Source organism: Myodes glareolus, chromosome 19, assembly GCF_982192425.1.
Source record: "Myodes glareolus chromosome 19, mMyoGla1.1, whole genome shotgun sequence".
Lineage (NCBI taxonomy): Eukaryota > Metazoa > Chordata > Mammalia > Rodentia > Cricetidae > Myodes > Myodes glareolus.
The window spans coordinates 43,494,470-43,509,505 of record NC_142044.1 but is presented as its reverse complement, the minus strand read 5'-3'; the positions used below and the strand labels follow the sequence as shown (position 1 = coordinate 43,509,505).

The following is a 15,036-nucleotide window of genomic DNA, read 5'->3' as shown; positions in this document are numbered from 1 at the left end:
AAATGATTCTAAAATTCCAACCATGAGTAAATGAGTTCCTGGCAGTTGTATGAAGATCCAGAGTCGCCTGCTATCCTTCTCTTAGAGGCTGGATGGAGATGGACATCAAATCCCAAGGACATGTTTGGAATGATGCCCACTGTAATAAAAGGTCAGTTGGTCCCTGTGATCCATTCAGCTTTGGGTAAATTTTCCTTCTGCCTAGAGCTATGCCAGGTTAGAGGCAGGAGCTTTTGCCCTGGCAGTGGACTTTGACACCAAGTACTTTAGGAGCCAAAAGGGAACAAGGGAGTCTGCCATGGAGGATGTTGAGGGCGTCTGAGAAGAAACAATGCAAGGTGGTTCCAGGTGCAGAACAGGGCTAGAGGCAGAAGAAGCCATGAAAGCAGATATCCAGGTGCCAGACTGCTGAATGCAACCACACCGCTGTCTGCATCCAAGACCCAGGATTGGGGTTGGGGGGTGCCGAGGTAGAAGAGGAAGAAATGTTCTGCTGAGAGGGTGAGTGGACAGAGCAGGATCATTTAGGGGGTGATCTATGGAGGGCCCACAATCCGTCATGTCAGATCTTTGTTGTTCAAGCTCACAGAGAAGTCCCATTCAAGATGTTATGGACTGAGAAAGGCTTGGGATGTCCAGCTAAGGCTGTTCCTTTGTGTGAGTCAGGAAGTAGGGTGGAACTGTGGGTGGTGCCCTAGAGGTGAGCATTCTATTGTGTGGGTCTGGCCGTGCTCAGGAAGTTGGTGATTTCAGTTTCGATTGCTGTGTATTGGCTGTGTATTAACCAGCAGAAAGACAAAGCTGCTCCTTATTGGGATACTGTTGCACAGCTAGTGGGCAGATGCACAGGGGAGATTCCAGTGCAACCAGGAGAAGATTTTTCTGGTAAGTTGGGGACCTCTTAATCTCCTCCTAACTGCTCCTCCTCCCAGCAGCTCTTGCAGAGAAAAAAAATGATCTAGGTCAAACATCAGCCCAGAACACAGTGTAGACTTGCAGTCATGGCCTGCTCTGGTTGTCCCTCTCTGTCATTAGCACAAGAAAGGGTGGAAACCCTCAGATGAGATCACCAAGATTCCCAGAGCCTTGATGAAGTTCCAGTCTGCCCAAGACCTGGAAAACAGGCTCCCAGGGCAGGTGACTGTTGTGGGGCCTCACTCCTTTGGAAATGGAGGAAATGAAGGGTGTAGAGAAAGGCAGGCAGACAACCCAGACCTCACTGGTTCATGTGTCCTGTGCACCCTGCGGTTGGCCCTGGGTAGTTACTGCTGCCAAGACCAGATTGCACAAATGTTGACTGACTTGGTGGCTTCAAAGTGCCCAGGAGTTGTGCCACACACTGTGTCTCCGAGGATATGTTCATGCCAAGGCTCTGGGGAAATCTGAGTCTTGTGGAGGATTCTGTGAAGCAGGCTGAGCAGGTGGAAGGCAGGCCTGCCTCCCCTGGGCCTCCCCAGCCTCTGCCCAGCCGGTGAGGGTTGGAGAAGGAAGATAGACTGTCTTATGTGTTTGGGTGGGCAGGGCACAGTGTGGGGCATGGAGGGACAAGTTGCACAATCACATATTTAGCACTTTGAGCAATGTCAACACAAGGTCAAAGTCCAGACCACAGGTGGGGGTAGAGGAGATTACCTCTGTCTGTAAAATCAAAAAGTCCTAGAAACTTCATTATTATTTTTTAATCCACTCTTTCTCCTTGAATAGGGCTGTGTCATCAGAAGTTAGTGTCTAAATATCCAATGAATGCCTCCAGATTCCAGCCAGCAGCAGTCTGGACACATGGAAGGAGGCTGTCCTGTTTGATTTGGGCACCATATGGGACTGGGAGACATTTCCTGTGAGAACAGACTCACCGTCCTATAGCTCTGGAAGCTGCTTGAGGGCCAGTGAGGTACAGTCAAGGAAATAAGGGAGAGAATGGAATAAAGGGGGGGTGCAGTACGCAGGAGAGACCAGCGTGCATGGACTTGAACATGACCTGGGAGCTAATTAAGGAGTCCCAGGTTCTAGCTGTCCTGAACCCCTGTCTCCTTGCCCTAGAGGAGGCTCCACAGCCAAAGGGAATCGAGACTTGCTGAGAGTCTCTATCTGCCCCTCTTGGAGAGTTTGTGCACAGCAAGGGAGTAGAGGTTCCCATCCTGGGCTTCCAGCTGACCATCATCAGAATGAATGTATTGGGACCACCTACACTTCCTCCTGGCTCCCGTCCAGAGGAAGCAGATGCTAAGAGGCTCTTTGTGTAGCAGATTAGCGCATGAGAGGGGGTGGTCTAAAGGAAGCATGAAGGAGACCTGGCCTTTCCACTCTCTTCTCCCTTCATTTATTTTGTGATACTAAGTGTTAGCTCCAGGACCTATGCCCACTGATACACTCTCACTTGGCTGTGTCACAAGCACAGAGTGACACAGAAACACGAAATCAGAGTGTAATGTGGGAGGTGATGTAGGCTCTGAATGTGTTTTATTGCCATTGGTTAATAAAGTAGCTGCTTTCAGCCAATGATTTAACAGAATATAGCCAGGCTGGAAAAGCTATAGATAGACAGAGTAGGTGGAGTCAGGGAAATGCCATGTAGCCCCACCGGAGACGGAGGCAGGGGACAGAACTTTACCCAGTAAGCCACAGCCACGTGACAATACACAGATTAACGGAGATGGGTTAGTTTAGGGTATAAGAGTTAGGCAGAAATACGCTTAAGTTATTGGCCAAACAGTATTGCAATTAATATAATGTCTGTGTGATTATTTCGGTTCTGGACAGCTGGGAACAAACAAGCAGCCTCCCTGAACAAGTGTGCAGACATTTCACCCAAGTATAAGTCACCCCAAATGCCAGTCTTTCTTCCTAGCAGCCTCTGGCGTCCTGTAGCCTATAAAACAGGACACAGGAGATAGGGACACCAGCTCTCTTGCCATAGGGTGCCTTTAGCAAGAACCCGTATCATCAACCCCCTGTGCCTAGGTGCTCACAACTGGATCACTCAGGCACTTGTTAGCAACTGCAAGCCTCGAAACTCATGGCTAGAAGAAGTCCAGAAGGAAGAAAAAACTGGGGAAGCATGGCTTTCATTCTGGGTGGCCAGGCATCTGTGGCCTTCACAGCCACTGTCCTACTGCGGGACATTAAGACCAACAGCTACACATGGATTGGCCTGGGAATGACCAGGACAGCTATAGATAAGGAAGCAAAAGGAAGCTGTGGGCTTCCTGGCAGGGAGGCCTTGCCACTACATGGCCTCCCTCCTCCCTCCCCACATGTCAGAAGTAGCATGTTCTGAGTAGTCAGTGTTCTCCTGCACAGTGGCTAAGGACACTCCCGTCATCCAGTGAACCTGTGGTGGTTATTCTCGGTGATGATGAAGGCTCACCATGGAGATCGACAGCTGGACCAGGGAGATGGGAAGAATCCAACATAGGATCAGGGCTTGGCAGGGGAAGTTTGAAGGAGAGTCAGGATGTGTGCTGCAGAAAGTGAGGAGCAGTTGTGTCCAATGCATCTGTGAAAACCCTGACTGTGGACAAAGAGCAGGAGGTAAAGTGTAAAGACTAACAGGCATTCTTTCTTTCCACCATAAGGGACCTGGGTATATTTGAGACTATAAGAAGCTAACTGTGCAAATATGACTTACCAAGATAGATGTTTATCTAGCACACAATAGGAGTCTGGGAAGGCTCAGAGGATGGCCCAGGCACCAGCTTTTGTTTCTGACAGAACCTTCTTGATGCAATGTAATAATGTGTCGTCACACAACAGACCAGTGATGTGCAGATTCAGGGTTCTTTCCTCTCTTTGCAGAGGCATGAGCCCTGCCGTGGCAGCCCAGGCCCATGCACCAGACTTCCTCATTTAATGTTGACTATCGCCATTGCTGCACACAGTTCCCATGCCAGGTGCCCGCACATTTCTCCTCATCTCCAGAAGGGACTCCGTCCCTACCAATGGCCATGTCTCCAGATGACCTCCTGTTCCATGGACCTAGCAGGACCGGAGGCCTCTGCTCTGACTAGGGTGATGGAAGAGTAGGGAAGGCTCAACGGGTCCTTAAGCAGCAGGGCAGGGACAGTCACTTTCTGACTCTACTATCACGGTGAGAAGTGTAAATGGAGACTGTGCTGCCGTCTCCTGGCAGCCCAGACACAAATAATCACACAGAACCTGTATTAATTACAGCTCTGATCGGCCAACAGCTCAGGCATATTCCTAGCTAGCTCTTACATCTTAAATTAACCCATTTCTATTATTTTTATAATAGAGGCTTGTGGTTCATTACCTCACATTTTGCTTCTTGGACAGTGTCTGTCTGACTCTGCCTTTTTCCTCCCTGCGTTCAGCTTAGTTTTCCCACCTAGCTATATTGTGCTCCTCCATAGGGTAAAGCAGCTTGTTTTTTAACCAATGGCAATAAAACATATTAAAGCATACAGAGGGGAATCCCATATCAGAGAACCATGAGACAGCGGCCTCCATTGAGGCTGTCCCCACTCCATCCTACAGTTTGTTTTTCTTTTCCTTTTAGCCCAGACTCACAGACAACTGACTCACAGATACCTACGAGTAAAAACTGAGAGACCCCACACCTGTCTTCAGGGACCTTGCAGCCCTCATGGCCACCAAAGGTATGGATTCCTCTTCTCTGCCTGTGTCCTGAGTGTGGTATAGAACCTTGGACCTCCACACTGAGAGCCTGTTGAGTTGAAGATAAAAAGAGAGCCTCCAAAATGTGCCAAGAGGAGACTCCTCTACCTGGGTATAAGAGGTAGAGGTCTCTTTCTTGGCCCTGTCTTCGGAAACATGCTCAGATTCCCCTCCTTCCTCCCTTGCCACTCAAGAGGGGTTAGGAGGGCCTAGAGAAGTGGAGGAGAGCAGGTCTTATGGCTTAGTGACAACTTCCAAAGTCTGAGGAGACTCCAAGCTCCCCACCACACAGGAAAACACTTGTGTGGGATATTGTTCACACCAGGTTTCACAAGCTTGGCAACTCCTGTGAATGAGTCCTTCATCTCCTATGAAAACTCACTACAGCTAGGGTATGAACAAGGGTTCCTGTTGCTGTCATTAAACACTACGACCAAAGTAACCCCAGGTGAAGGGGTTTATTTCACTCCCATTTTCCACACCACAGTTAATCAGCGAAGACCATCAATGTCAGGAACTTAAGGAGGTAAGGAACCTAAGACAGAAGCTGGTGCAGAGGCCATAGAGAAACGGCACTCACTGGCTTGCTCCTTTTAGTTGTGAATCTTTTATAATAGCCAAGTGGCAGAGTCAACACAAGGCTGTCTCTAAATCTCCTCTGCCAATAAAATTTATCCATAAAAACTGTCACGGTCAGGCCTGTCCCAGCAATAACCCCCACTTTAGTGCCATCTGCTGCTTTAGTTCCCTTTTCATTGTTGTGCTAAGATACCATGACTAACTCATGGGGACTTGCAGTTTCAGAGGATGAGCCCTTGACCATCATGGCAGCAAGCAGGAATGTGCTGGAGCCACAGCTGAGAGCTTTTATCTGATCAACAAGCATGAGGCGAAAAAGGGGTGGGGAGGTGACAGGGGAGTGGGCTTTTGAAACCTCAAAGTTCATTCCCAGTGATATATCTCCTCCAACAAGGCCACCATTCCCAAAAAATCCACCAATGGGGGACCAAGCATCCTGATTAAGGAGCCTATGGGGTTCATTCTCATTCAAACCACCACAGCTAGCCTCACCTTTCCTACATTCAATTAGTTCTGATGTTGTCAGTTGTTTTCATTGAAATGCTACCTTTATTCAACAAGCTAATGTCACAAACCTCTGAGAGTTGTGAGTCCCATTCTTAGGCTCTGATGCCAATGTTGACATGCACGAGCCTTAAGGAAGACAGAAGTCACCCTTGCAAGGTTGTCACTCTCTGAGACTGAAAATGACACCTTCCAACTGTTCAGAGCAGAAGACATTTCATTTCACTGCAAACCACCATGACAGATAGGTATATGAGTCGTCACAGCTGCCATCCCATCATCCCTCAGGCTGAGGGCTTGAACCTAAGACTTCTGTCTCTCTCAGTTCTGAAAGCCAAAGTCCACGATGAAGGAATGGCAGGTAGGTGTGGTGAGGGCACTCCTCCAGATGTGTAGCGGCACCCTAACTGGGAGTCTGCACACCTCCTCTCCTGTGTGCATGGAGACAGAAAGGCGGGAAGGGACCAAGTGGAGGTAGGGACACATGGTCACAGAGATCAATGATGATAGGTCCGAAGATAGGTCAGCAGTTCTCAATCTATGGGTCTCGGCCACTTTGGAGGTTGAAAGACCCTTTCACAGAGGTCATCTAAGACCATCAGAAAACACAGATATTTACATTATGATTCACAAAAGCAAATTTACAGTTAGGAAGTAGCAATGAAAATGATTTTATGCTGGGGTAAGTCACCACAACTTGAGGAACTGTGTAAAATGGTCACAACATTAGGAAGGTTGAGGACCACCGAGATAGATAGATAGATAGATAGATAGATAGATAGATAGATAGATAGATAGATAGATAGATAGACAGATAGACAGACAGATGACATAGTAGTATCTATTCTTTTTGTTCTCAGTACCACACTCCCATGGATTAGGGACATGTGTTTATGACATCATCTAATCCTCATTTCTTCTCTTTCTTAAAGGCCCGTCTCTAAAACTGTTTGCATCCAGAAGGCTTTTTATATGTGAATTGAAGGCACAGCACATTCTCTTCATTGCTGACTCCATTCACGCACCCAATGGCAGATGCTGAATACTTGGGCTGTTAAATGCCATAGGTACACTCTTTGCCATTTAGGCCCTTCCATGTTGTTCTCTAACCTCATGCTTTTTCTTCCCAAGTATTAAGGAGACTCTTCATCCAGGAAGTCACTAAGTATCTGCAGGACTCAGCAAGCAGAAGAGACCTGCAGTTCCTGTTGGCTAAAAAAGAAGCCTGGAAGGTGTTGGTGGCAGAGGCTGAATTGTCCAGGTCATCTCCACAGGACCCCCAGATTGTCCCCCATTTTACTCTGATCCCACACCCCAGTGCTCATTTACAGAGTTTCCAATGAGCAAATATTTGGTAGTGATGGCACAGACCTTGAGTGGAGCCATCTTTATCATGTGCCTGTCACTAATGTGTGTCTTCACATGACTTCACACACTGCACCTATGGACTAAGAACCACGGAGAGTCTGTGGCCACCAAATGCTCCTTGCAGAATGCAGATTCCTGCACATAGTAAAATTATTTCCCATTGTTTCTACAATGTAATTCTGTGATTTGAATGAGACAGATCTTGGGGGAACCCACCTTATAGAGAAACAGGCTGTCTTTCTGATGCTCTGACCTCTTCTGTTACAGAGATGAGGAAGCTGCACTGCATAAGGCTCTGAAGCAGCTCCTAGAGCTCCCAGTCGTGGAGGACAAAGAACGGCTTCAGAAAGACCTGCAGGACAGGAAGAGGTTTATGGAAGAATTTCCTCAGTTGCAAAAGAAGATAGAGGGAAACATCAGGAAGCTCCGAGCTCTGGCTGACCATCTTGACCAGGTGCACAAGGGCTGTACCATTTCCCACGTGGTGACCAACTCCACTAGCGTTGCCTCTGGAGTCCTGGGCATCCTGGGTCTAGCTCTGGCACCTGTGACAGCAGGGGGCAGTCTGCTGCTCTCAGCCACTGGGGTGGGGCTGGGAACAGTGGCTACTGTGGCCGGTGCTGCCACTGTAGTTGTGGAAGAAACAAACAAGTGGTCAGATGAAGCCAAAGCCAAGCGCCTCTTGTCAGACACCATGGATATTATAAACAAGGTTCTTATCCTGGAAAAGATTGCTCTCACACTTTCTAAAAGGTTCTATGGTGTCTTCAAACAATTGAAAACCTTGGGACAAATCATCCGTGCCATTAGGGTAGCCACAGCCAACCCTCACTTAGTGGCAGATGCCAAGCTCCTCACGACTGCTAGAAGAATCTCTGCCCAACGAGCTAGTCAGGTGAAGAATGTCTTTGGAGGCACTGCCCTGGCAATGACAAAAAAGGCCCGAATCAGAGGGGCAGCCATTGCAGGTGTCTTCCTCGCAGTGGATGTGTATGACCTTGTAAGAGAATCAGTGCATTTACATGGTGGAGCAAAGTCAGAGTCAGCCACAGAACTGCGGGCGCTGGCTCAGGAGCTAGAGGAGAAGGTGAGAGAGATTGCCAAGATCCACAAGACCCTCCAGGTTTCTTAGTGACAGCCTCCCTGTCACTGAGCAACCCAGAGGTCAGCTGAGAAGACTTAGACTGATTAGAGACACGGAGGCATTTTGCTGGAGAAAGAAGGAGGTAGTTAGTCTTAACTGTCATCTTGACACAATCTAGAATCCTGTGGGAAGACAATCTCAATGATTGTCTAGCTCAAGTTGTCATGCTTGGGAGAGATTTTTCTTTATGACTCTAAATTCCTTCACTATGTGCAGCACTATTCTCTAGGTATGGTTCTGAACTGTATAAGGAAAATCAGGCTGTGCATGGGTAAGCCTGCATGCAGGAATTCACTTCTCATTGCACTGGACTGTGGATGCATTGTGACTAGTTGCTTTGACTTTCAGCCTTGACTTCCTCGGTGATGGACCATAGCCTAGAATTATAAGCTGAATAAAAGCTTTCTCCTCTCAGTTGCTTTTCTGTTGGATGTTTATCACAGCAACAGCAATGAAAGTTAGGAAAGCAGAGAGTGTGGGAGTGAGTCTATAGAACTGAGCGTTGAGGAGTTTGTATTTGTGTGGCTCACTGTATGGTTAATATGGATGACTAGAAGGTCAAGGAAAGATGTGAAAGCAGCCTGAACTGAGGGACCAGAGAGGATTAGAGATTGCTGGAATGGTCTAAAAGCACATAGTGGTTTGTGGGTATGAACAAAGAGGGGTGTGCAGGAGCAAGTAATGGGAAGGTCAGGGAAACAGAAGAGCTGGCAGCAGGAGGCTCCAAGCCTCCCTCCCTATAAGAAAATGTGTTGTGAGCCACAGCCCTTTCTGTCCAGCATCAGCTGAACCAACTCCTCCTCTGTCCATCGGGTACCTTCCATATGATGACAGAGGTGCTGAGGATGGTGGCGGTGACACCACAGGGGGTAGAGCTCTTGACAAGGGGCCAGCCCATGAAGGGGACAGGGTGGCTGGAAGGACCAGTGAAATTAAACCCAATCTCCATGTGTCAAGCTGGGTCAGTAGGTGATTTGGGGAGATAGCGGAAGCGATGTTAAAGTAAAAGATCAAGCAGGTTGGGGTGGGTATATTGACTAGTTTAGGATCCTGAGATTCAGCCTGTGAGCCTCGGCCCTCTCAAAGATGGAAGGGGAGTTAGGCAAGATGATGTCTCACATCAACTGGCTCTGCCCACATCTATAACCTACAGTTAAATAAATATTGCTGACCGTTGGGGAAAACTATAATATAAAACGCCCAGCCAAGAAAAGGAGACATGCGACCAAACACGCAGAAAGTGTCAGCCTGTCCTGATTGTAATCTTTACTGTTTTTAATCTTTAAATATTAAGTTTATTTGGAGAAAGTCAAAACGAGTTCAACTGAAAGATAGGATTTTACATCTCAAGGTGTCTCCTAAGTAATGCCTACAGATTACAAATCATTTTCACAGAAGATACCTTTGTACAAATGTTTCATGTATTCAGAAGCTTAAGTCAACCCCTGTCTTATTTTAACTAGGAGAGTGAGTCAGAACCACCTTCTCTTGGATGCAGTTATTTGAAGAAAAGCAGACAAAGGACAAATTGTCTTTTATTGTCCACAACCACATTCAATGTTGTGGGTCTTTCTCTGAGAGAGCCCTTTCTAGCTACTGACCATCAACTGGATAAGTGTTTGCTATGTCCACTGAACAGCACAGTAAACCAACACTCCCTCACAGCAGACTTAGAGCTTGCATGAAAGGCCATGATGTCGTTTGTCTGACTTCCCATCGCAGGAAAACCTGCCATCTCTGGAGTTGATGCCTATAGCAGTGCACATCAAAGCACACAGGTCAAGCTACTGTGTTGCCAATAAAAGCCAGACCTTCAACTGCTCTTCCTATTGTTCTCTAGTCTAGAAGGAAGTCAGGAAACCACCCTCATAAACAGGAAACCTCACACTGTAGGTCACATGACAGACCTGAGCTCCAGCATGGGATTCCAGTAAGGGAAACTGTATGTGGTAGGGTATCCGCCAGAGAAGACGACTCAGACACGGGCTTAATCCCATAGAAAGTCTTTATTGGCGGGTCAGTGACTACAAGGGTGTTCAGAATCCCTGTATAGAAAGAAGCCTTTCTCAGGGGGAGCTTTTAAGCACAAAATCCTTATCCTAGGCTGACATGCTTCAGTTAACAAGAACAGTTAGCCAGGAGCAGAACTACAGAAGTAAGAAATAAAGGTTAGTACACTTAGAGACTTCCTCAGAAGTACGGACTTTGATGGGTTAAGTCTTTGTTTCCATTTTGTGGTTCTGTCTACATGCTGAGTTTTACAGCCTGAATGGTGCTCCCATCATGGAGTCAGTTGTGCTAAGGTATGGAGGCTTACTAAGAGCTGGGGGTCTTTTTCAGTAGAGACCTGAAAACACCCAAATCAAGGTTGAAGGACTGCAACTCAGATCTCCCTATTTACACACCCCTATTCACCCCCACAACACATCAGCTGAAATACCCTGACCTGCAGGGGCAAAAGCAGCAGGAAAAGGCAGACAAGAGCAGGAATCAAAGATAACAAAGAGATGGTTGAGAAAAGCAGTGACTCCTGAGCCCACACCTTCTGGTCTTCTGGGGACTGAGATGAAATGTCTCTGATTTCCAACTTCTCCTACTTTCTCTCCCTCTCCCTCTCTCTCCTTCTTTCTCCCTCCCTCCCTCCCTCCCTCCCACCTTTCATGGAGTCATAGCCTCAGTCATGGTCTCTGCGGCCTCAGTAATCATGTCAATCTCAGTTCCATTGTCATCCTTATTCTGGCCAGTGCAATCCTATACCCCAATGCCCATCGTAGTACCCTGATGCCCATCCTACTACCCTGATACACATCCTAGTACCCAGTGTCCATATTAGTACTGGTCTTAATCTTAACCATCTCGATATTTGTCTCCAAAGGGATCAAAAGTTCTCCTATGTAAATGGCCATCAAAGCTGTCTGTGGTGGTCCGGGCCATCCAGACTGTGTCTATTTTGTCAGAATCTTGAGTTCTACCTTGACTGAAAGAACTGTCACCCTGTCTTTATCCTATACTTGATCATCAAACCCCCCACCCAGGCCTTCTGCTCTCCAAAGACCCCTCACCGATACTCAGTGCGCTGAGCAGGGAACCTAGGTTCCCTAAGTTGGTGCAACCAAAGTTGTTCAACCTGTCTGGATTGCTGAGTTTGTGAGGAAAGTGCACTGCAATTATATTTACCCCTCTGGAAAATTCCTTATGGCTTTTCTGTCCCATCATCACAGAGCAGATTCCTTGGGAAAGCAGTGGAAAGTAACAATTTGGAAAAATTGCTCCAGTTGATATTGGGTTCCCAAGCAGTTAATGGAACAATGAAAATGGTAGAATGACCAATCAGAGGGGCTGATACACATCCTTGTCATCACCATGTTAATGATGGGCACATTTCTGCCAGATCATCTGTTTCATTGGTCCCTTTAACTGGTTTGGGGTCAAGGGTGCTTCCTTCATTAGCTGCCCTACGCCTAATCCTCAAACAGAAAGTCCATTAAGGACCCAGTCTTCCCATTCTTCTCTTCCTCCTCCTCTTTTTTCATTTGCTGAGGCTGCCATGTTAGGGAGGAGGAGAGAATGCAAAAGTTTCCCTGTACTTTTTAATAGGGATCCACAGACTACACCAGGGACAAGAGCATCAGGAAAGGTGGTGGCCCTGTCAGTTGGCTCAGAGGGAGGATAGTGGTGATGTTTATCAGAGTTAAAATGTGCCTGCTCATGTCTCAAGTGACAGCAATGATGTCAATCATTTTTCTAACATTCACAACACTGGGGTACAGCTGTTAAGCCCCATGTGCCACTGAAATTGCAGGAACCATGCAGAGTAAGCAGGTCAGGGTTATTGATGACCATTCCAATAGTTCTGATTCAAGGTGTCTTCAGTCACACAATGCTGGATCCCTGGACACACTGAGTCTGTGCTGTGTTAGCCAGCTGACTCCCCTGGGCACCAGCTGTCTGATGTCTATTCATCCTGAGCCTCTCTCAAGGTGTCAGAAAGCAAGTCCTCTGCTGTGTTTCTGTGTAGCTTTCCCACTCTACAGAAACTCGATTCCTCCAGACTCTGCCCCCTGCAGTCCCGCTAGGGAACCCAGTGAAACTCATTCCTGGCTGGCTGAGCTGAACTCAGACATATTCCTCACCCAAAAGTCAAGCCTTGGATTGACTGGGCTCAGGGTTCTGTGTGCAGATGTGTATGAAGTGCAGCTGTTGAGTGGCCAAGACAAACATCTGGACAACTTCATTCTTCTCCAAGATTCCTTCTTGCTTTCTTCTCAGCCCCTGGAGAGCTTTGAGGATGGTTGTTTTCATGGTGTTCCTGCCCATTTTCACATAGGACTAGAACGGCCCTTCAAACTATTGTTCTGATTAACTTCTGACTTAGTATTCTCTCCTGGGTTTTAGTACCCTTATAATGAAGATTTCATGCTGTCCATAGATAGATGACTGTTGTATTGAGCAGTACTGACTCTGGGTGGGGGAGTTAGGGGAGTGGTGGAGAAAAGGGCAAAATATGGACGTGTTCTCCATTTCTTCTTCCACAGGGGAGATGCAGCCAAACAGGACTTTCCAAGGAGTCTTCTGAGAACATCTTAGATGATCCTTGCCAGGGAAAAGAGAGAAGTCCAACATGGGACTGCATCATGGAGGGATACATCTTCCATTTGGATAATCAGATGAAATGTTAGCCAACTTCTAAGGATTGGAGTTCACAACTGTAGATGACCTTTTTTCAGCCTTGGACAGCCATAAAGGTAAAATCATGCACTGGGCAGTATACACTGGAGGCTGATACCCCACAAAGCTCCCTATAATAAGTGACCATTGCTGTGGCAAAGTGGGGCTGTGCACAATCATAAACACAAGTGTGTCATCACACAATTATATTACTTCCCCTGCAAATCTCAGGGAACACAGAAGTGTGGAGGGAACAGAGACTGTACGAGCTGGGGAAGGGGTAGAGACCTGTGGAGCTGTCATTTCCGAATGGAAGTTTTTCGTACAGGATGGAGAAGAGATGCTCCTAAGGCTCAAGAAGGTAACAAAATGTGCAAGGCTTAAGACGTTCATAAATTACAAGATTCTCAAGGAACCTCCACCCCAACTTTATTAAGGCAGTGTGCCTTACCTGCTAGAGACCTTTCCAGTTCGCCCGCCCATAGCTTGTGCAGCAATCTCCAGACTCACAGATTTTATGGGTTGTCACCCATGCAGGAGTGGCTGCTCTGAGACAGCTGTCTTTATGTCACCCACACACCTCTAAGCAACCCCTTAAACAATCTCCTGTAAGTAACCCAAATGAACCTGCTTAGTCACTGATCCAGCCTCAGATATAGTCATTTTTTTTTTTTTGTCTGTCACAAGTACCTTTCCTGGCGTGGTGTAGATAGATATGTGTTCATATCTTCCAGGAAAACTCAGGTGCCACTTTGGAATTCCCAGAACACAGATAGCTAGGATCAGGTGAAACAATTCTTGGATCATCATGCAGGGGGTTGATAATTAACCATAACCTGTGGCACCAACATTTCTGAAGACTTTACCACCCCATTAGACAAAACAAAGAGCTTCAGGAACGTGTGGACGATTGACATGAACATCATTTGCTTATGGGGGACACAACCAGACAAACTACACCGTCCTCTGTCCTCAAGGCCAGGCAGGAACCGGGAAATGATCTTGTGGTATTTGAAGTGTCCTGACTCATCTTAGGCTCCAGGGTAAATGCAGGGATGAAAATCACATTTTCAGAACCCTTGACAGTCTGAGGATTTCTCTCCCTTTGGCGAGTATGACTGCTTTAAAACAAAAAGAAAACAGGAATCACACCTGGGTATAATCCCAGCAGTACCACTCTTAAGCGTAATTTTCTCATTTGAAAACAAGGACGTGTTTGCAGACCAGGGTTGTCTCTGAAGCATCTATAATTTACTTTTTCTATATTTTTAAACTTTTTATTTATTGTTAGTGGTTTTCACCTCATCTATCTAGATCCCATTCATCTCCCCATTTCTTAATATTCACCCTCTGCCCTTCCACCCTCCCCCAAAAATGAACTAAAATAAAATGTAAGGGGGAAAAAGAAAGAAAAATCTCATCATGGAAGCTGCACTGGGACACAGTAATTCATGCAGTAAACCCTTTTGTCCATGTATCTTTACCTCAAGCGGTCATTGCGAAGTCTTTGATCTGGTTCAAGGCCTCTGGTTTCTGCTACACTATCGATGCTGGGCCCTCACTGGGACTCCTCTTGGGTATCCTGTGGCTGCCCTGTGTCATGAGATCCTGCAGCTTTGAGACTGCAGGACCGGCCCTTTCAAGTGCTCCAGCAGATCACAGATGGGGTGGATGCTGTAGTGGGTGAACTCAGAACCACAGTTCTGGACCTGGGTAGTCGCAGGGTTGGTCAGCCAGCCAGCTCTCCCCCATCTTCACAGCCAGGGTGAGTTCTCCAGTGCAGCCCCAGCTAGTGCACCAAATACAGCAAGGAGCAAGGGACAGGGCCAGTTCTCCTGCTCTCAGGCCCTCAGGTCTCTCCCACACCTACACCACCAGGGCCAGCTCTAATGTGTTGCACTGGCGAGGTGCCGAGGCCACTCTCTTGAGAGCTGCAGCTGGTGAGGGGATGGAACAGCTCTCCCACCTGCTACAGGTGGCAAGAGGCAGACTGGGAGAGAGGGCGTATCTCTCCCACCCAGTCCAACAGATTGCAGGTTGGGGGCAGGGCCAGATCTCCCAAGCTCACATTTCACCCACACCTCTGACAGCAGGTTCAGCTCCACTCTGCTGCCCAGCGAAGGTGTGGGGCACACTTT

General features: G+C 47.4%; 1 protein-coding gene across 7 annotated transcripts; it reads left to right on the top strand.

Annotated features, from left to right (window-relative positions):
- The first annotated feature begins 277 nt into the window (after positions 1 to 277).
- On the top strand, positions 278 to 8,644 carry LOC148118965 (apolipoprotein L3-like). Of its 7 annotated transcripts, XM_087899075.1 has the most exons (6): positions 739 to 885; positions 1,705 to 1,891; positions 3,796 to 3,890; positions 4,517 to 4,616; positions 6,850 to 6,979; positions 7,354 to 8,644. In XM_087899075.1, the coding sequence occupies exons 4-6, from the start codon at positions 4,604 to 4,606 to the stop codon at positions 8,216 to 8,218; spliced, it is 1,008 nt and encodes a 335-aa protein (XP_087755201.1). In that variant the 5' UTR covers positions 739 to 885; positions 1,705 to 1,891; positions 3,796 to 3,890; positions 4,517 to 4,603; the 3' UTR covers positions 8,219 to 8,644. The 7 variants fall into 7 exon arrangements, with proteins under 7 accessions (XP_087755199.1, XP_087755197.1, XP_087755202.1 ...); XM_087899073.1 differs by lacking the exons at positions 739 to 885; positions 3,796 to 3,890 and adding an exon at positions 278 to 501 and having other exon boundaries at positions 1,754 to 1,891; XM_087899071.1 differs by lacking the exons at positions 739 to 885; positions 3,796 to 3,890 and adding an exon at positions 278 to 501.
- The last annotated feature ends 6,392 nt before the right edge of the window (positions 8,645 to 15,036 follow it).

Excerpts from the sequence above, each read along its gene's own strand:
- LOC148118965 (XM_087899076.1), top strand. Across the intron at positions 6,980-7,353 it reads GCAGAGGCTGAATTGTCCAG|AGATGAGGAAGCTGCACTGC; the intron begins GTCATCTCCACA and ends CTTCTGTTACAG.